Here is a 21,376-nt window from a genome sequence, read left to right on the forward strand (position 1 = left end):
AAAGATGAAAGATGAACTGGCTGGGTTTATCCTGTGAGATCGCAATGGGAAGTCTGGGGGCAGGCAGCCTCACAGAGCTGGCTTTTACCATCCAGAATACATCTCTCCCTCTTTTAATATCACTTGAAGGACATTTGAGCACACGGGGGAGAGCGGAGCTAGAAAAACAGAGCAAATGTCTACGGTCACAATCGTTTCGATCTGCAGCGCCTCTCGCAGCCGGCTGTCCAGCACTCACCACACTTGTCATTATGAATTTGAGGCTTCTCCCATCCTGCTTGACAAAAGCTCCAAGAAGGGGAAATTGGTGCCCAGGGTCAGCCCCCAGGATGGAGCCCGGGACGTAGTGGCCACCGCCTAAGTGAAAGCAAATGAGGGGGAAGGCTGTTAAAGCCAAGAGGAAGAGGGGTCGTCAGGCTGTCGCTATGTATATTGCTCTGCCTTCTGGATGGCAAAGATCAGTTCGCCATGGCAACACGTGGGCAATTCAGATCATTGTCATCACATGCTCGGATCTGTGGTCTGTGTTGCTACCTTTAGTTTTAAAACAACATCCCACAAAGAATGGAGTCATCTCCACTCCCTCAGGAGTAAGTGCTGCTTTCCTTGAGTAGATGTCGCCTCTGGCCTGGTACATACTCTGCCTGAGTGGGATGGTTCCCAGGGTTAAGATCAAATGAATATGTGCTCCAACCATCCTCTCCAGTCCTAGAGATTATACCTGGTCCTCTGAGATGAATTCATTTGCTCACAGGCTGTGCATCATAGAGTTCGTCACCCTGTGTTGATTTTGCTTTGTGGGCACAGGAAGAAGATTAGGAAGGAACACACACACACACACACACACACACACACACACACACACACACACACACACAGTGATTTCTGGAGGTGATGTGAATGGAGGTGAAGGGTCTGAATGGGTTTGCTCCAAGCAGTTTGTCTGTGTCGTCCTGCAAACTTAGACCCTCACCTCTGCTGTTTTGATAACTGCCTCTGAAGCCACCATCCCTGGGGTTATGCAACAGCTGGAAACAGCTGGCCACAACTCTTCCTCTCGCCCCAGTGCACTCAAGGAGCTGTGTTAACAAGAAAAGGGGAGAGCTAGCAAACAGAGGTGGTTGTTTCTTCTGCTGGGGTGTGAAAGTGATGGTTCCTCTGAAACTGTAAGAATTCTCCTTTATTAGAATTTTGGAAATACAACTGTGAGGTTTCAGCTGGCACCCAAGTCCCTGCTCAAGTTCAAGTACATTGTGGCAGTGTTTCCAAAAGTATAGATTGTGTGGAATGCCTCTAACTATGAATGGATTTGATATGCGTTATCTTTTGGGAGGGGGGGGGATTGTGTCTAAAAGCCAACTACATTCTCCAGGGATAATTCTTCCATTGTGCTTTGCACAAAGAGTCCTCCTGGGTGTCCTGAAAGATGGGACTGATAGATGGTTGAAAGCAAGAAGCTATTTGTAACATATTTGCTCGCTTGCTATCTAAAAACTGCTCAGTTCAAAAATAACTGAGACTCAGTTTTATTGCTCTAGAAAATAAAGGCCAATGTCCTAACAAAAGGAGAGTGTAGCATAGAGCTAAGGCTTGTCCTAAGCACCGAGACATGAGCAGGCAGAGGACAGCCTGCAACAGAGCACAATTTGAGAGTCCGGAGGTGAGTTGGCCCACCCCACTCCCTGCGTAGCTGACTATTGTAGGAATATAGAGAGAAGCTAAGTCCTAAATCAATTGGGAGGGTGGGCCGTGAAAACCAGTGTTTTAGGGGGGAAAATGTGGCTGCTATGTATTTGTTTGCTTAGATTCTCCTTTTTGTTTTGTTTTGGTTTTTGTTTTTCAAGACAGAGTTCTGTGCAGCCCTGGCCATCCTGGATCTCACTCTGTAGACTAGGCTGGTCTCGAACTTCTGCTGAGAGTAAATACTTTCTAAACTGGTGGGAACAAAGTCAAATGCCATTGAAATCATTTCACTTTACAAATAGCCCTTTGGAAAGGAAGTTGCCAGGTCAGCCCCTTTGACCAAGTGTGTTGTCCAACACCCATGTAACCACTGTAAGGCAGATTTGTAGCTGGTGATGTTTCTGGGCTTCAAATGTGGGCAGAGTGTGTGTGGATTTTTAATAGGCATCTACAGTGCCGAGGGTATTAATTCATTACTACTCACTTTCAGGAGAAAGTTGGTGTATACTTCAAAGGGACTCTTCGAAGATGTGGGCTGTTTGGGATATACCATTGACTTTGGTGTTTCTCTCTCTCTCTCTCTTCCTGTGATGTAATCAAAATGTAATAATATCTACTTTGCCTCCGTGCCAAAGAAAAAGTTCTAACAGACTAAACATAAGCTGGGAATGTTTTGTGAAAGCTTGTGCATCGGGAAAAGTTAGCTTGTTGGTTGTCTTGGAAAATGGGAACTAATGGCGGTATCTAAAACCATGACATACACTTTTAAACATCTCCTGAAATGTCTAGCACCTTTATATCTGAAACTACAATGCAACTTTCTAAATTTGTCTGATCCAGTATGATTTGAGGCCACACTCTTTCCTGAGTCCCCCAACACATGCCTTTTCCTTTCCTGCCCTCTCTGGGGCATCCATTGTCCAGCTTCTTGGTGCTGTTGACTTGGCTTCAGAGCTGGCAAAGTGTCTCAGTGTGGCCAGCCTCGGTGCTCCTACATCTGTGTTACCCACATTCTTCCCCTCGTTATCCCAACACAGCTAGACAAAACCACTGCAGTCTCCTTCCTAATATCCCAGGATAGTTCTTAGAAGAATGGGCAAGGTAATTCTTGGCATGGGGAGAGGGGAGGAGGTGATGACCCGATGGTCCTCCCAGGGGGTGTTACAGTTTTCACTCATGACTTTTACCTTTACCAAGAAAGACTTGATGTATTTCTTTTTTTTTTAAATGTGTGTCTATGTGTGTGTGTTCCTATATGAGTTCATATGCATGTGGATGTTAGAGAACCACTCTGAGTGTCATGTCCCAGGCTCCTTTCACCTTTTGTTTGGCCTAAAACTTCACCGACGAGGCGAGGGTAGCGGGCCAGTGAGGTGCAGGGATCCACCTGCTTCCTCCTCCCCCACCTCGTCATCATCACTGAGATCACGCCTGTGTCATCCCCTCTGACTTTCCCCATGGGTTCTGGGGACTGATCTCGGTCCTCCTGCTTGCAAAGCCAACACTGATAGAGCCATCTCCCTGGCCCAAGAGTGAGTCTCTGACACAGGTTATGCACCCCTGACCTGAAAATCTGACAGTGAGATCGGAAAACCACAAGAGCTGAAAACATTTGGAGGGCTGACATGAAGTCACAAACGGAACATTCCAGATCACAAAACTTCATCTCACGCCCAAGAGTAAGGCGAATGTTGTCTAAAATGAATTTCAGTCTATGTACACAGGTGTATATGCTACGTAAATGAATGTGCATGCTTGGACTTGTGTCCCATGCCCAAGAGAGATAGATTATGTGTATACAAATATTTCAAAATCCAAAGAATTCTGAAACTCTACGGATCCTAAGCATTTAGGCAAGAAATGGTCAGCCTGTGGTGGGATTCTAGGCTGTAGCAGGCTCCAAGGAGGGTTCTCACCCTGCTGACTTTCAGACCACCTGTTGGCCTGAGTTTTTCCTTTCTTGCTAGCTTGCTTTCCGGTTGCTATAGATACGTCCAGGTGTGTGATGCTCTTCTGAACCTGGGTTCCCCATTCCAGATGACAAAGTGGGAAAAGTCTCCTTCTCCTGGTTGTATAACCAATGCTGGTAGAGAATTTAAAAAGAGTTGCTTTGCAACAACGTATTTTTTATCCACTAGCGAGAACACATGTGTATTTACATGTGACTAATCTCGCTGGGTTCGGAGAGAAAGTGTGCTGAGCAAAAACTCTCTCTTTACCTGGTGGCAATGTCGGCAAGTGACTGGGGCAGCAAGAACTGACAAGGACATCAGCCCTGGTGCCCTCGGTGTCTCGGAGGCCTCCTCCTGCTATATGCACAGCCGGTGGAAAGACAGCAGTTTGCTTCCAAGAGCTGTTACTGGTCGGGTTAACTGGTGTGGGACTGTGAGCTGGGAAGGGCTGGAATGCAAAGGCTCTGTAGAGTTCGAGTGGAGTACATTTGGGCTGTCAAAAAACAGGATGGGGGGGAGGGGGGGCGCGTTAAACACCCCTGGCTCTTAAGATGTCATTTTTCCCCTCCCCTTTGTTTTCCTCGCTCTGTTATTTGTCCTTTGGCACTATATGCTATGCATTTGGTAATTTGTTTTGCAAAAATTGTGGTACTGAGATAAATACAAAGAAACAAAGTGCGTGTGTGTGTGTGTGTGTGTGTGTGTGTGTGTGTGTGTGTGTGTGTGTTTCCTGGTCTGAGGGAAAAAAAACCTTCTGGTTTAAGAACTCAGATTCAAAATACTTTAAGCTTTTGTTATTTGTAGTTGCACGATGTAGTTGGTTTGGGCTGTTTGCGAGTTACTTATACGAGAGGTCTTTGTTCAACTTGCTGATCTTCAGGAAACAGAAATCTTCTATAACCTAGCTCATGACGGTCCCATAGGAGCAGCCTGGCCTGTTCTGACACTTCAGATCTGTGCTTCAGGGTCATCTCTTGTCCAGTGGGTAAAAGTAGCAAACTGCCTATCAGCCACACACAAAATAGCTAGGCTGTAGTGTTTCCTTGTGACACAGATAGCATCTCTCAGAAAGATTAAAAAAAAAAAAAAAAAGACAGCAGCATGTTTGGGGAGGGGAGGATCCAAGGGCAGAAACATTTTATAGGAAGACAAAAGTAGTTAATTTGATATCCAAGGATATACACGGAATATATACGAGCCAATAAGTACCTCTCTATATCTGAGTCCATCTAGGAGTTTAATATCTACAGTATCGGAAGGTTGCCTGCCTACCTCCGTCGGCTGGGATAGTTGAGGGTTGGAAGAGAAGAGAGGAAATGATTGCCTATGAGACTGCAATGCCTGCTCTGAGTATAATAAGTAACTGTTTGACAATAGGACCTGTGCTGGGTGGAGGTGGCCAAGGAAACTTAGACGGGAACTTGGAAGATGGAGGGAATTCGGCTAAGTGGAAAGGAGGGTGCATCTGGGCACTGGTGTGGGGTGCTGATGAGAACAGAGAGGTCACTGTGGTGGTCAGAAGGAAAAGTAAGGCTGTTCCCACAGCCCAGGGGGTGGGGGTGGGGGTGGGGTTCCCCCCAAAAGGTCAACTAGAACCCTGGTTCAATGATCTCCGTCAATCTGGTGGGTGTGAGCCAGCAATCACCGCAACCCAGTGTCTTTCCCCCTTGCATTGCTATCTGAGCGGAGAAGCCGGCGTACGCTCAGACTCCTTCAAAGCTAATAGGCATTAAAACAAATTATCCTATTATGCTGTTAGCTTCAAATCACCTAATAGGCATGATAGAAATTGCTGCATTAAAGATTATATGCCAATACTGTTTTTCATAACCACAGTTGAAGGCGTTCAGTGGAATGTGCATTGAAAAGTGTCTGATTCTTATAGACACTGAATTTAAAGCATCTACAGAGGAGCAGAATCCAGTCTTGGATATAAAAACATAAATATAAACCTTAATTGAAACTTTATCTCAAGATAAATAGAGTATTTTATTTTATCGTGTGTGTATATATGTATATGTGTGTGCTTGTTTGTGAGATGTGGCATTTTTTAAGATAAGTAGCCTGAGGGAAATTTAAAATCCCAATTAATTTGAAGTCTAATTTACTGACATGTAGGAATTAAATCATTCTGCATTTATTACTTAGTATTTATAAATATAAGACCACAGGATTTAACTGTTTTCCAAAGAAATGCCTGCACATTTTGCTTTTAGACATTTGCCTGCAGACAAAGTTTTCTAACTCTTGTTTAAAGTCCCACACAAATATATTCCTGTATAACTCCGCTGGCTGAAAAGAACAGTGTCGAACAAGCAGCCTAAGGGTGCCCAGGGCACCCTCCACTGGGTGTTAGTCAGCCCTGGACAGCCCTTTAAAAAGTTCTGCTAAAGTTGTGCGATTCACTTTCACACACAAGCTTGTAAATCAGGAAGTGAACTTGAAAATATCTGACCTCCAAAGATCTAGCTCATTTTAATGTGGAGCTTGTGGAGCACCATGTGGCCTGAGCCAGAAGGTAAAAGCCAAGGAGCTTTCAGACCGACCGACTGTGGGTTGCATTTGATGTGCATAAAAGAATGGAAACGGCAGGGTGTCGTTCAGTGAAGTGTGCGTTTTCGACTTACCCACAGTGGTGCCTATTGTCCTGTTTCTCAATTGAATGATGTCATGTTTCATTTAAGGCCCTCGGTGATGCTGAAGTCTGTGGTCTGTGCACAAGGGGGGGAAAGGCAGCCAGAAAGTTGCAAATCAGGTTTTTGTGAAGCCTTTGTGTGTTGGGTTTGAGAGATAAAAGCTGACTCATGCAATAGTTCAGTGGAAGACACTGCACAGACTAGTATAGGCTCCTTGTTTTACCTGACTACGTGTTCGGTGCGGCCACTGCACCAGCTGAAGACACACGGCATGCCCAGCCTCGGTGGAGAACAGGTAGGTGCTGGTGGAAGTGTTCCCAGGGAACTGATGCCAGGACCCACTCACTCCTTCCCTCTCGGAGCCGCTGCTGAAGCGGCAGCAGCCACAGAAATGGGAGAAACCCTCCCAGGGAGCTTTCTTTACAGTACTGTACCAGGACAGAAGCTCGGCTGTGCACAGCACACTTGTCCTGTCGCAAACGCCGTGCCCTGAAGTTATCTGACAATGGAATTCATCCAGATTGCCGCCACCCCACCCCCTGCATCTGCACTGGTTTTTTGTCTTGTTTGGGTTTCGTGTGACTTTGATCTTTCCTTAAAAGTTAGTTTGAAAGAACTAGAGCGCTCGTGTTCTTGGCTCCGAGGAGAAATTTCCAAGTGTTCATTGAATGCGCCACACTTGAATTTCTTTTCTTATTACGGTTCTGGCGGGCCGAGCTGGCGGGGGAGGGGGGGACAGGGGGAAACGACAAAATGAATGTTTGCAGACTTCACAGTTCACAGCTGCAACGATGCAACCTAGTCTGAGTCTCGCGGCAACCAAAGCGGACTAGGGAAATGGAGTTTGCGTTTGAGTGGTTTTTTGGTAGGAAGTATTTTTGTTAAGAAATGACTGGGATGGAGAGGGAGCTTGGCTCTGTATTTGATGTTATTATCTACTGGAATCCAACTTTTTATTGTCTTCCTGGTTATCTCAACTTTGTGATGTTGACATTTTTAAGACTCTATCACATATTGTATATGAAAATCAAATTGTTTTCATCTGAAATGTTTAAATATTTGATATAGATGGGGGGGGGTTGTGGTTGTAATTTCCTTAAGTAATTTGGCCAGATTTTGAAAGCTACACAGTTGTTGAAGAAGAGAGATATTTTTAGATAAACAGAGGACTTTAGATAAGCAGAGAATCCATTTCTACTTGGGGGAAATCATGCTAATATTTTACAATATATCCTCTTTGCAGCAGTAAGTTAGTATCTAAAATTCAAAATTGAGATCACATTGTTCACATCTATTAAGCCGTTCATCTTTCCCTAGCCATGTATTTTGAATGCACAGTTTCCCCTACCTTTAAGGACCCAGGAGAGCTTGACATTTAATCGTTGTACATTGTGCCTTCCAGAGAGGATTTATTTATTCTGACCTCTATTGCTAGGCATTTCAATTTCCCTTCCTCCTTTTTTCGTGAAGAAAGTGTTTAAAGTGCTTTGGGAAGGGATTTATTTACTCCAAGTGCTGTTGCTAGTCCCTTGGAATTCTCTCCTTTTTCCTCCCTTTTTCTTTAAGAAAACGTTCCCTTGCTTTGTGCCTCCTTCCCAACTGTGTGGAGATGTTTGGGGACAGCAGTGTGTTCCAGTGACTGTGGTTCACCGACTGCTTGAGTCCAGCAGTTTCGTGCAAACAGGAAAATGCACTTCCAAGCGAATCTGCAGCTGGTTATTTTTCAACCGCAATTAAAAATAGAGGTTGGTGGTTTGTTTTGTTTGCCTATGGCAAAGTCAGTGATAAACTTTACTGGCTACAACCTGGCATTCGTGCCATATAGGACTTGGTTAGCCATGAGTTGTTGCCTATGCCTGACTGCTGTTAGAATGGGCAGTGTGGGTGTTAGCTAGTGACCTGCTGATTCCTTCAGTGTTGGAGGCACATGCAGGAGATTATAGAGGGCCTGGGGAAGCCATTTGGGCCAGCTACTTTACTTTCAGGGGATGAAACCAGTGGTCATGGTCAACTAAAATGACATTGAACCAGAGCAAACACACACATGCTCAGACTGGGAGAAAATACCATGATTTAATTGCTGCTCTATCCTTTGATCTCTGTATGTACATATAGTGGGGGATAGATGCACACACACATTCATACATGCACACATAAATACAGCACACACCTCATACACCACACACACACACACACACACACAATGTAGGTCTGTTGGGTACAGATACCAAGTGCTCTAGACAAGTAGCTAGGCTGTGTGTTTTATTTTCTCATCTCTAAGCTTCTTTCTACCCTAATCATTCCATCAATCCCTGCTGAATACAATGAATGACAGACTAGAGATCAGGAAACTAAAGTCTCCGTTTCGTGGTTCAACTATGAACACTGTGTACCTCTCTGAGGTTGGTTTAGTTTTTATATTTTTTATCACATCTTTTAAACTTGATGAAACACGTGAACTTAGAGGATCTTGACGGGAGAGGCTAAGGGCAAATTTGATGAAGATTTGTATTATAGAAAGTGGATCTGCTTGGGTAATCTTGCTGCCAGCCAGATCACCCCCCAACCTCACTAGTTAGAAACAGAGATAGATAATCATGTATAACCCGTCAGGATTCCTCTGAGCTGAGAATTCGGGACACACTCTGCCAAGTGTCTCTGACTTGGCTTCTGTGGGATTGTTATGTCATCTGGCATGGCAGGCATGCATGGGCTGAAGGCTTCTCACTCCATCGCCTGGGGCTGGAACAGCAGAGGCCTGTGAGCAGTGCTGGGCTTCTCAGCGTGTCTCACTGCTTGCTGCCCCAGCACGGCAGCTCCAGGAAGTAAGGCTTGTTCCATGTCAACAAGCATTTTTCTGGTTGTCCTAAAATTGTTATGGTTTAGTGTTTTACATCTAGGTTTTGTTTTATTTACTTTGGATTGTGTGTGTGTGTGTGTGTGTGTGTGTGTGTGTGTGTGTGTGTGTGTGTAGTATATAAGAAGAGTCTGTTTTCATTTTTCTACATGTAGATAAAAGAAAATAACATGTACATGCATGTGTATATGTATACACACACACAACTGAATGTTACTCAGCCATGAGAAAGGAAGTCCTACCACTTGTGACCATATGGATAAGTCTGGAAGGGTTGTGCCAAGGGAAATAAATGAGACACAAAAGGGCACACACTACAAGGTATCGTTCCCATGAGAATTCCAAAATAATCAAACTCACGGAAGAGACGAGCAAGGGTGGTTGGTTACCTGGGGCTGCTGAGGAGAGACAAATGCCTCGTGAACTATTCAGAGGTCTAGCTTCTCAGTTGTCCAAGATGGATGAGAACATCACAGGCCTATAGTTAATAATACTATGTTGCATGCTTCAAATTTGTCAAAAGAGTAGATTTATTTCTAAGGAAAGGGGGGTTTATTTGGGTTACAGTGCCAGGTTATAGGCCATCATTATGGGAGAGTTGGGGTGGCATGAACTTGGTGTTTAATAAAGTAGAATAATTAAGAAGGCATGAAGAGGGTTGGGGATTTAGCTCAGTGGTAGAGCGCTTGCCTAGCAAGCGTAAGGCCCTGGGTTCGGTCCTCAGCTCTGGAAAAAAAAAAAAAAAAAAAAAAGACTGTGAAGCCCAAATCAGAGTCTTAGCCGGGCGGTGGTGGCGCACGCCTTTACTCCCAGCACTCGGGAGGCAGAGCCAGGCGGATCTCTGTGAGTTCGAGGCCAGCCTGGGCTACCAAGTGAGTTCCAGGAGAGGCGCAAAGCTACACAGAGAAACCCTGTCTCGAAAAACCAAAAAAAAAAAAAAAAAAAAAAAAAAAAAAAAAGAAGGCATGAAGATATTTTGGCAATGGTTCTTTCAAGGAACTGGGTGGAGTGCTGGATGTCAAGAATAGCAGTGAACAGAAGTTGGTGTCCTGATCCCTCCTCTACCACTGTGGTAGGAAGGGTCTCAGCCTTGCCTTATAAGCAGTCTCCTTGGGAACGGTAGGCTGGGGAATCCTCAAGTCCCCACCTTGTACGTGTAAACCAGGTGACATGAAATCAGGGAAGTTGTGCATTACAGTTGGCTCAAGACAAGTTAGAGCCAGCAAGTAGTACTCTCGATTCCGACCGTGGCCTTCCCAAAGGAAGAGATTAAAATAACAGAAGTTTAAAGAGCAAAAAAAGAGAAGCCAAGGAATGAGATTGCTTCCCCTACAAAGACTCTTCAGAAGTAAAATGTGTGGAAGCCTGTGTTTTCGTGGAGAATACTGCACAAATAATAGGCTCTGGCTAGCCAGTCCTTCTAGTTGTCAGAATCAGCAAACCTCCAAGACCCTTGCAACTGCTTCTACCCCAACTACCTCCAGGCTCGTCAAAACTGAGTCTGGCCATGACCGCCCATGTGGGTGGAACTGGCTAGTTTTGCAGTAGTGACGGTCAAAAGATCTAAATATGAGGCTCCGTGAGCCAATGTTTGGGAAGAAGTTCTCCAAAACTGTCTAACATTGGTCCTTCACTTGGGATTTAGGAAGAGAATAATGCTCTAGGAAGGAAAGCAGAGTGGTATACAAATGTTAATCTTTCACTCAAAGCAGAATAAAAAGGCTTCTGGCAGACTTTGCTGTCCGGTTCAGTTTGCTGTGGAAAATCAGTCACCCGACTCTCACTCCACTTTCATATAACAGTTCTCTCTCTCTCTCTTTTCCTTACTCCTAAAAATATTTTACATGATGTTTCACACGTCATCCCATTCATTATTATTTAAATAACAATGGATGAGCAGGTAAATTTAAAACTTTTCACCATTATAATTTTAAGTAATGTGTAGGTTTGTGTCTGCGGTGGGGGTATGTGTACATGTATGCAGGTGCCCACAGTGGCCAGAAGAGGGCATCAGATCCCCTGGAGCTGATACCCAATATGAATGCTGGGAATTGAACTCAGGTCCTCTGCAAGAGCAGTGTGTGCTCTTAACCAATGAGCCATCATCTCTCCAGCTCCAAATTTACAGATTAATGTAATTATCTAATGATCTCAACATAAGCTTTATTTAATAAAAATACACACAAGCTGTACATAGAGTTTAAAATTTGCTAGTAGTGACATTTAAAAAGGTAAGACAAGCCGGGCGGTGGTGGCGCACGCCTTTAATCCCAGCACTCGGGAGGCAGAGCCAGGCGGATCTCTGTGAGTTCCAGGCCAGCCTGGGCTACCAAGTGAGTTCCAGGAAAGGCGCAAAGCTACACAGAGAAACCCTGTCTCGAAAAAAAAAAAAAAAAAAAAAAAAAAAAAAGGTAAGACAAAACTGGTAAAATTTTAATAATTTATTAAAATGATCTCACTATTCTAAAATACCATTTCTACAGATAATCAACATAAAATTGTTGATGAGATATTTGATAATTTTGTCTCATCTTGTCATTGAAATCCAGCATGTATTCTACACATCCTGCCCACCTCAATTCTGGACCATCTCCAGTGCTCAGTGGTCCCACATAGCTAGCGACTACAATGTTGGGTAGCACAGTATTATAAATATTAATCATGGGAGATTTTCATTAGAAAGAAGAGTCCAGACGGTAAAAATCTCCAATTATTTTGAGGGAGGGAAGAGCAAGACGAGACAGTTTTTATGAGGCATGTTGTCTTATGAGAAAACTGTAATTACCTTCTAAGCCATGAGTCAACATAAAAAATGTTACTCATTAACAAGGGTAGCCTCACATCACATGCTATCATATGGCCTGATTTTAAATGTCTTATTTCTGTCTTTGGTAGTTTGGGAAGATATTTAGCCCAATAAGCTTGGCTGAATACTACAGGCACCAGATATCTGCACTATTCTGTTTTATAAGGGATCTAACTGGCACTTGCAGAATAGGCTGGTCCCAGGAGTATAAGAGCATCCTTAGACCAGTGCCCACTCATGTTTCTGTTTAGGAGCTTCCCAGAAGGGGTTGTCTGTTAACTTCATTCACTGTCACATTCCATTTTTGCCTATCTTTGAAAATACCCTGAAGGTGTTCCCATCCATAGCCGCACAACTTAGACTCTTAAAGCCGAATTCTTCTTCCTTAATCTCTCAGTCTTAGCGTGAACGTAAATAGAGAAAAGAAGTGGGAAGGAAGAAATGGGTCTCTCTGTAGTCATTCATCTTGTTAATATAGAGCCAAGTGGCCGATAATGATGGTAAAGACTATTTCCTAGACCAGAGATAAGACTAACACTTGCCTGGTTAGGAAGTGGGGATTGCCCTGGAAACTTGCCTGTCTCCCTCTGTGAATGAAGGTCAATTGTTTGATCTAGACCTTTCCAGGTGTCCTGGTCTTGGGCAGTGAGCATATCCAACCTATGTTGATCCCAAATCAAAGCCTCGTTGGACCTTTGGGATCTTAAAGGACCCTTCTTTCCCAAGAGAGTGGCCATTCCCTGTAGTGGGATCAAAATCAGGGTCACAATTATGGTGGATGCCACTGAAAGAAACCTGACTGCATCTTCCTCTCTTCTTCCCTCCCTCCTTCCCTTCCTCCCCCTTTCTCTGTATATGCGGGCGTGTGTGTGTGTGTGTGTGTGTGTGTGTGTGTGTGTGTGTGTGTGTGTGTGTCTGTGTGTCTGTGTGTGTCTGTGTGTGTGTGTGTGTGTGTGTGTCTGTGTCTGCACAGGCCAGGCTAGGGTGTCCTGCAAACTTGCAATAGATTCTTCTGCCTCTACCTTCCATCTCGAGAACTCTTAAGAGCTTCAGGGATACAGACACACACTACTGTGTCAAGCTTTGTGTGGGTTCAGTGGCTCGAACTCAGACCCTCACTCTCAGTGCTTATGTCCACTGAGCCATCTCCCCAGCCTATCACGTTCTAGATTTTCTTAACAGCAATTCTGAGCTTTGGCAAGTGCATTCTGCAACAAGCAGGTCTGAATGCATGGCCACTTCTTGGATCTTCGCCACACTCAAGTCGGATCAAGCTTTTAGGTCAAGTGCATTTTAACTGCAAACCAATCCATGTTTTATAGGCTATAAAGTTGTTATAGAGCAAGCAGAAAGCATATTCCAAAAGCTCTAAAAATCCGTAGCAAACTCATACCATGTGGTGGCAGTCTTACTGAGTGTGTTTGCTTCCTATGGGTTTTTCTTTTTTTTTTTTTTCCAAGACAGGGTTTCTCTGTGTAGCTTTGCGCCTTTCCTGAAACTCACTTGGTAGCCCAGGCTGGCCTCGAACTCACAGAGATCCGCCTGGCTCTGCCTCCCGAGTGCTGGGATTAAAGGTGTGCACCACCACCGCCCAGCCCTATGTGTTTCTTACCATTTCTTGTTGTCAACAAAAGTGAAGGCCTTCACGTTATATTCACCATTCCAACATTTGTTTCATAGATTGTCACTAATATTTTCTGTTCCTATAGCCTAAGATAAGGATGGGGATCTGAAGGACTTACAGTTTAAAAATGTTGATACCAGCTGTTGGATGTTTATTATAAAGTCAGAACAAGTTCACATTCCTATCAAAAAATGACCACAGGTGGTGGCACCCACCTTTAATCCCGGCGCTCAGAAAGCAGAGGCAAGTGGATCTCTAAGTTCGAGGCCAGCCTGGTCTATAGAGTGAGTTCCAGGGCAGCCACCAGTGCTACACAAGGAAACTTTGTCGGGGGGGGGGGGGGGGGGACCATGAATCTATATTCTTAATACATCTGTCATATTATAACCTTTCTAGCATAATCCATGCCCCCCTCCTTGTTTCAAGCAAAATCTCTAAATATGGATTTTGGTAGTGAGGTGACCTGCCAAGATGAAGCCAATTTCATCATTAATCAAATCCCTTATCATAAGGTACAATCTCATTATTATGGGGGGGGGGATGTTGATCCTGCCTTGACAGCTGAAAAGATTTGGATTTTTGTATGTCCCATGAGAACGATTTTGGTGAGTGTAAGTTCAGGGACGGCCTTTTTGAAGCCAGGATAATTTTCCTCGGCCGTGCATATGATCACCTCTCCACTTGGCGGAGGTCTCATCTTGTGCTTTCTCATAAATGCTAACAGCCCAGCTGGGCGTCACGTCTCTCCTCATCTAGTTCCTAATTTAAAACTGTTGTTTCGTGGCGTGGCGTACGGACTACCAGAGCTACTCCAGTAACTCTTGGATGCTGTGACTTAGTAGATACTACAAGAGCCATGTTTGTCTGTCTTAGGCAGGCAGGTTTCTTAGAGCATAAATTGATTTATTTGTGTGAGAGAGAGAGAGAAAGAGATTATGGGCGAATGGGCGTTATAGAAGGAAGTGAGTTACCACACAAGCGTTTTGAAGGCATCTCCCGGGCCGGCTGGAAATATGTGGGATGGCTGGAAATGTGGGACAGCTCACAGGAGTCAGCTCCCTCCCTCTCTCTTGTGATCCGGGGGGGATCAAAGTCAGGTGGTCAAGCTTTGTGTGAAGTGTCTACCAGCTGAGCCATCCGCGGGCCTGGTGTGCCAGTTTTTAAGAAGGGCCTTTTAGGCAAAGGCTAAAAGGAAAGATCAGTTTGAGGTAGGATGTGGGTCTGATTATTTCAGTTTGGTGTTTGTGCCCCACTATTAGGAGAGAGAGAGAGAGAGAGAGAGAGAGAGAGAGAGAGAGAGAGAGAGAGAGAGAGAGAGAGAGAGAGAGAGCGCCCATGCAGCTCTATGTTCAGTGCCGTGTGTGAGTGAAATGTGCGTGGGTCAGTATCACTTAAACCGAGGTCTCCATGCTCCAGACCCCTTGCTTAAAAATGGTAGAATTGTGGGGGAAGACTTAAAATCTAAAACAGCCTTTCTCAAGCTGCTGGAAGAATCAGTCTCCTTTCTCAGCACATAAGAACCATCCGTGGTGTTGATTCAAGTTGCCCGTTCTTTGCGCCCTGACCGCTGAGCCTTTAAGTCAGTAAATCTGGACTCATCTGCATGCGCGAGTCAGTGCAGGTGGTCACATTTAGAAATCGCACCCAATGGATGTCCTGCATCTCACAGTTTAGGGTATCCTGGCTGGTTCTGTGATCTGTCAAGTTGCATAATCAAGGTCAGGAGGCCTGGGGCAGAGCCTGAGACTGCATTTCCAGCTGGCTCAGAGGATGCTCTGCTGGCGTTCATCCTCATCTATCTCAGTCTGCCTTTCTGAGCTAACTTGCAGCCTCTTGTTGATGATGCTCTACACCTGAGGTGGGTTTTAACCTCCTTCCCTCCTTCTGTTCAGAGGATGCTCACTGACCTTTCTTCTGTCTTTTCTATCTTTCTGCATTGGAAGCAGACGGGCATCACCGGTGGCAACTTGAAGCGCCATCAGCTGTAACTCAAGTTCCTGATCCCAAGACCACAGCTGAACCTTCCCGGTCCCCAGAACCAAAGACCATGGAGCTTTCGGACAGTGACCGACCCATCAGCTTTGGCTCCACCTCATCCTCGGCCTCCTCCAGGGACAGCCATGGTTCCTTTGGCAGCAGGATGACTTTGGTTTCAAATAGCCACTTGGGCTTATTTCACCCGGATAAGGAAGCTGGGGCCATAAAGCTGGAGCTGGTACCAGCACGGCCATTTTCCAGCAGCGAGCTGCAGCGGGACAACCCTTCCGGGCCACCGAACATGGATGGGGTCAGCGAGAGGCAGCCCAGGACCCCATGGAGAGTGGACACAAATGGGACATCCCAGCCCAATGCAGACTCGGACACCAGCCCCAAGCTCCTCTATGTGGATAGAGTGGTACAGGAAATCCTGGAGACGGAGAGGACCTACGTGCAAGATCTAAAAAGCATTGTGGAGGTAAGGCAGACTCTAACGACTTTTAAGTTTGTCAAGCAGGAGAAATAGGCTTGCAAAATATAGAGGAAAGCAAAGGCTTTGTTTGGGGTGGGGGGGCAGGGTGATGTCGTCGATGATGCAGGAGTATACGAACACAAATTCTTCACTTAGAGAAACCTAATGCTGTCACCTGGCCAATGGAGTAGTTGACAGTTGCATAGCAAATCAACTGTGTGTCAGGGACAGTGATGATGATATTGTGCACATATTAAGATAGCATACTGTTCTGCTAAATTCCACACCAGGGATCTTGGGGTACCTCTCAGCTAGTGGAGCAGATGGTAATGAGGGTGGAGGGTACCCCAAGCTTCTTGGTGAGTAGATGCTAGATGTCTCTGAACTCAACTGTTTTGACCTCAACCACAACTCTCCATGTATGTCTAGAAGTTTCTGAAACTACTGATACCTGGATCCTGCCCCCCTGAGAGGCTGTGAGTTCTGTGTCCTGGAGTGTGGGGCCTGCGGGGTGGAATTGTCAAAGACACCCCACCCCCACCCCGCAGACTATGTGCATTACCCTAAAACCATTATTCTGTATGGGGGGAGGCTCTGTTGCTTGGTGTTTGAAGGAAGGGAATAAATGGGGGGAAAGAAAAATTCTGGGCCTTGTCTTGTTTTTCTTTTCTGTTCACTTTTATAATGAACAAATTTTTGGATAATTTGCATAAATTATTACCATATTAGTTATTTGTATAAATTAGTCAATAGGAACTTAGCTCAGCTTCTGTGTCATATCACCTCTTGAAAATTCAGCTTTTTATTTCGCTGTGAGTTATAGATCAGTTTCCAGGGGTAAAGATTGAGTAGAACTCAGATATTAACCTGTTCTTAAGAATATTAGTACTTCTGGGGTAAATCTATGTATTACAAAGTTACTCATTTTGCTGCCTAGTGATGCACCAAATACTTTCATTTTTTTAAATTAATTTATTTATTTATCTATTTATTTAGTAACTAAAGCCTGTTTTCGATTTTTTCCCCCCTGGCTTTGAACTCCTGGCCTGAGCCCCCTACCTCAGTCTCCCAAGCTCTGGGATTTACAGGCGTGTGCCACCAGGCACGCTTCCGTGTTAGACTTTCAATCGAAAATATGTTTCAGGATATCATGGAGTATTTGCTGATGAGCGCATTCTCTGCCAAGTACGCACACGCTTACGGCTTTAGGAGACGATGTTAAAAAGCATGATCGTGTGCTGAGTTCCACAGGCGACAGAACCAGAGCCTGGATCCTAAAAACAGTGATGACATCACTCCCAGTAAAAATAGAAAGCTAACTGATGTCCGACCAAAACAATATGTGGTGCCGAATGGACTAAAGTGGCTCCATTCCTAACTTTTAACCATGATGTCATTTGTACTGCAGGAAAAAAAAAAAAACCACGAAACTGTCAACCATTTTCCAACCTCTCAGGGAACTTGGCCTTATTAAAGTTGTTATTGGTTTGTGCTAGGCTGCTTTTCCTTATTGTTTTCTTAGTAGCTTTTCCACCTAATCAAAATACATCTCCTAAGAGAGAAACCTTGAGTTACTCAACTATTATTCCACAATGACCCTTGGTTTTGTTTTCTTTCGTAAGGATGCTTTATAAAATTCAGTTGAGAAGAAATAAGATCTGAATGAGAGAAACCAGATAGAGAGGTGTTTTTTCCTATCCAACTTTCATCCCATCGGTGCTGCTTGAAGCTGTCCAAGTGTCCTTACCTGGCCTCTGTGCAGATGTGTTAACCCTCTCTGCAGAGGTCGGTGAGCTAGCTCTTCAATGCAGGGAAAGAGCTTCAGTTTTCTGTGCCCAGTTTATGCTCTTGTTTCATTCTGCCTTACTATCAAGCAGTAGCATTCCCAATTGAATGGATTTTTCTGGAAAGGGTACGTTTTAGCTGTATCCTACATGAACAGAACCTCCATGGCTCAAGTTGAGAATTTGTTATTAGGATTTATGAACAGGCAGATTTGTGAACATTATTGATACAGGAGCTGATTTAAGAGACATCCACAGAATGCAATTTGACTGTCCCAGCTAGCTTGATTTCGAAGAAGGGCCCCTGATAACCTGGGTAGTTGGGTTCCACATGCCGGTTATATGGACAAAGAAAATACCTTCTTTCCCATTGCAGAGACATTGTATTAAACTAATCCAAAATACAGAGATCATATTTCTCTTTCTCTTAGCAGACAGGGATTCAGTAATGACATGTAGATGTCATTTGACTGTATGTGCTGATTTACTATTTACTCCTGGCATTTTTGCTCCCTCCCTTAATCTCTGGACTCCTGTCCTACCTGCCAGAGTGGCTCTGTCTCATCCACTGTTCCTTTCCCTTCAACACCTTCGTCATTTGTATCAGTAACATTTGGAAAGGGGCAGATATGATTTTGTCCATCACCATACCCAAGGGAGCAATGGAGCAGCTCTTCCCATCTTTATATATGGTTCCTATATTTCATCGTTCACCAATGAAGTGAGGTAATAAACACTAAAACAAATGGAAAGGAAATAGCCACCCATCCACTTTGTGGTGAGATGGGATCCATAGCCAGAGGGTCTCTTTCATGTTTAATGGATCTTTGACTGACTGGGCAAGGGAGGATTCTTTTAATCTTTCTAAATGATCTATAAAAGAGACTTAGATGGCCCCATGAGATTGGGTCTCAGATAGCGCTCACAGCCTCTTTTACCCTTTTAGTGAATTTTAAAATGGTTCAGAATGTTATAGAATGCTGTGTAATCAGAATTCACATCCCCACTACAAATGGCATCTTTGAACTCTGGGGTAACAAATTAGGTCATCTCTGAGGATGTAAAAAGACATGAATGTTTAGTGGGGGATGTATGTTTTAGTGGATAAAATAAATATAACATGAACCTTTTCCCCCTATCATATACCAGAGACTTAAAATGCTTTTCAAGTACCTTTATAAAGTATGTTTAAAAAAAAAAAAAAAAAGCTAAGAAGTGAGTATCACAGACTTAATGTCCAAAATTTTAACAGTCAAAGCCTTGAAATATTGTTTGTAAGGGCCAGCGAGATGGGTCCAGCAACCCGAGTTCAATCCCCAAGACCTGCATAGAGCAGGCCTACATATAAAATATGCTATTTAGCATATAAACTAATAGGTTTCATTGTGATATTTTCATGCTTGTATAATCATCTTCTTTGGTCATATTTGTTTCCCATTACTCTTCCTTGCCCTTCTTTCTCCCACAAATAGTCCCTCTTCCAGTTCCACATATCTGTATGCCTGTAAAGGTGCAGAGAAAGGGGGAGGGAGAAGAAAGAGAGAGACTGATTCTGATTATAAAAGAAAATGTGATGTTTATTTCACTTAGCATGATGACTTCCAGTTCAATCCATTCTCCTGCAGGGGACATTATTTTATTCTTCTTGTGTGTATATGATACATCTTTATCCTTTCCTCTCTTGATGGGAATATGGACTGGTTTCCTACCTTGGCTACTGTGAATAATGCCACAGTAAACAGAAATGATGCTGGTATCTCTAAACAGTCAAAGCTTAAGAGTATCTTCATTGGAAGTACTCAGCATTGCTCAGTAGCTGTAACTCAGTGGGTAGAGTGCATGTGTAGCATGCATGAAGCCCCGACCTCAAGCCATATCACTGCATAAAAGCAGATATGGTTAGCCATGCCTGGAATCCTAGCACTTGAGAGGTGGCAGCAAGGGGATTCCAAGTTCAACATCCTTCTTGGCAACATAGTGAGTTCACAGCCAGCCTGGGATTCATGAGACACTGCCAAGAAAAGGAAGGGAAGAAGGGAGGGAGGGAGGGAAGGAAGGAAGGAAGGAAGGAAGGAAGGAAGGAAGGAAGGAAGGAAGGAAGGAAGGAAGGAAGGAAAACAGAATAAAGTAAAACAAAGGCTTTGGCTGAACAAGGACTCAAGTGTCAACCTCTACTCATAGTCCTTTTGTTTCTTGAGTGTCCAGTGTCAGGACAGGTAAAGAGTGAAGAGTGGTCTCCATACCTTACTGACAGGAGATTCATGGAAAGCAGTTCTGCCTGGTGCTGTAACTTAGAGTAGGGTGTTGGGAGTGTCACATTTGTCAGAAGGACAATGGCACTTGTCTCTGGTTTGTACAGAATGAAAGAGGAAAACCAAGGCCAGGCCTGGGGAGCTTGTGGGGCAAGCGCTACCCAGATGCTCTGCTCTGAGCCTTTCGAGGCATCTGTGACTGGGACAAATGGAATCTGAGCTGGTCTTTGTTCTAGGACACGCTGCCCTTGAGGACAACAGTGTGTTGTAGAATCTGGAGACAGTTCCTAACAAGGCTCAGCTTCCCCGGTGATCTTGGGGAAGGTAGAATTGCTGGGTGTGGAAATGGTGTGGTAGTGTGTGTCTCTACCAATCAAATGGCTGCGTGGGAATTCTTTGGATCATCCATATGCCCTGCACAGCTACCAAAGGAGAAAGGCTACGTTCTGAGCTCGAAGGCTGACCAGAAAGGTTATCACAGGTTCTATTGTCAGATGCCCAGGTCCTCTTTGTATAAACCCCCCTTTAACTTAAACAACATTTATCATGCTGACACTTTTTAACGGGGCTCATTTAGATGGAAACCTTTTTAATCCTGAGAGGGAAATGTGTTCCCTCCTAGACTGTAGGACCTGGCGGGGATTTTTTTTTTTTTTCAGTGAAAGACTATTCTGTGGGTGGATTTAATAAAGAATTTGCACTACAGTACTTGGCATAATTTCATCAACATTGCTTAATGGGGTGTCTGAGCACTTTGGTGAGGATGCATCTTTTCATTTTGTCTTCTAAGTACTCTCATAATGAGTGCATGGGGGCTTTCTTAAAATCATTTGGGATTTATGGTCCTTTAGAAGCAAACCTAATAATCCCCTGCGTGTGCAGAAGATATTTTTTTCAGCCGTGTTTTTCATAGAATGTCCTGCACATAGAATCGACTTGAATGTGTTCTTGGCTTTTTTCACTGTTGCTGTCATCATCTGTGCTTACTGTCTGGCCTCTTATCCCCACCCTGCCTCACTCTCAAACCTAAGCACCCCTAGAAACACAGAGTCACTATGAGTGTCCCTCTTCCCACTCACAGCCAGCTAATGTGGGAAGGAGGGACTTGTCGTATGCGCTCACTAGTCTCTAAGGGAGGCAGAGACATGTATTCTAGGTGTGTCCCCAAAGGAGATAGCATAGCCCATGAGCAGCTTTGCCTCTTTACAACTCACCAGCCATACCACCCTTTAGTATTAGCTCTTCTCATTATTTTCAGTTTCTCCTCTGCAAGGATTATTTTCCACTTAAAGCCAGTGATGGCATTCCACTCAGTGTCTTGAGTAGAACTGCT

General features: G+C 44.3%; 1 protein-coding gene and 1 long non-coding RNA gene across 14 annotated transcripts in view; one reads left to right on the plus strand and one right to left on the minus strand.

The window, feature by feature from the left end:
- Window positions 1–21,376, plus strand: part of Plekhg1 (pleckstrin homology and RhoGEF domain containing G1) — a 208,653-nt gene that overhangs the window by 116,601 nt on the left and 70,676 nt on the right. For 6 of the 13 annotated variants that reach the window (XM_042262333.2, XM_042262330.2, XM_076552814.1 and 3 more), the window contains one exon: window positions 15,505–16,013. In XM_042262333.2, coding sequence (XP_042118267.1) covers window positions 15,606–16,013 — 408 coding nt within the window. In that variant the 5' untranslated portion in view covers window positions 15,505–15,605. Of the gene's footprint in view, window positions 1–6,434; window positions 6,567–15,501; window positions 16,014–21,376 lie in introns of those variants that run through there. The other 7 variants (XM_042262335.2, XM_042262331.2, XM_076552812.1 and 4 more) reach the window with 3 other exon arrangements.
- LOC143268911 (uncharacterized) lies at window positions 226–6,631 on the minus strand. The gene is made up of 3 exons (XR_013045121.1): window positions 6,495–6,631; window positions 6,263–6,346; window positions 226–357 (listed from the first exon to the last, which is right to left on the minus strand). It is a non-coding gene; the product is annotated as an uncharacterized LOC143268911 (long non-coding RNA).

The sequence above is a fragment of the Peromyscus maniculatus genome, chromosome 16 (assembly GCF_049852395.1).
Source record: "Peromyscus maniculatus bairdii isolate BWxNUB_F1_BW_parent chromosome 16, HU_Pman_BW_mat_3.1, whole genome shotgun sequence".
In the NCBI taxonomy this organism is placed as follows: domain Eukaryota; kingdom Metazoa; phylum Chordata; class Mammalia; order Rodentia; family Cricetidae; genus Peromyscus; species Peromyscus maniculatus.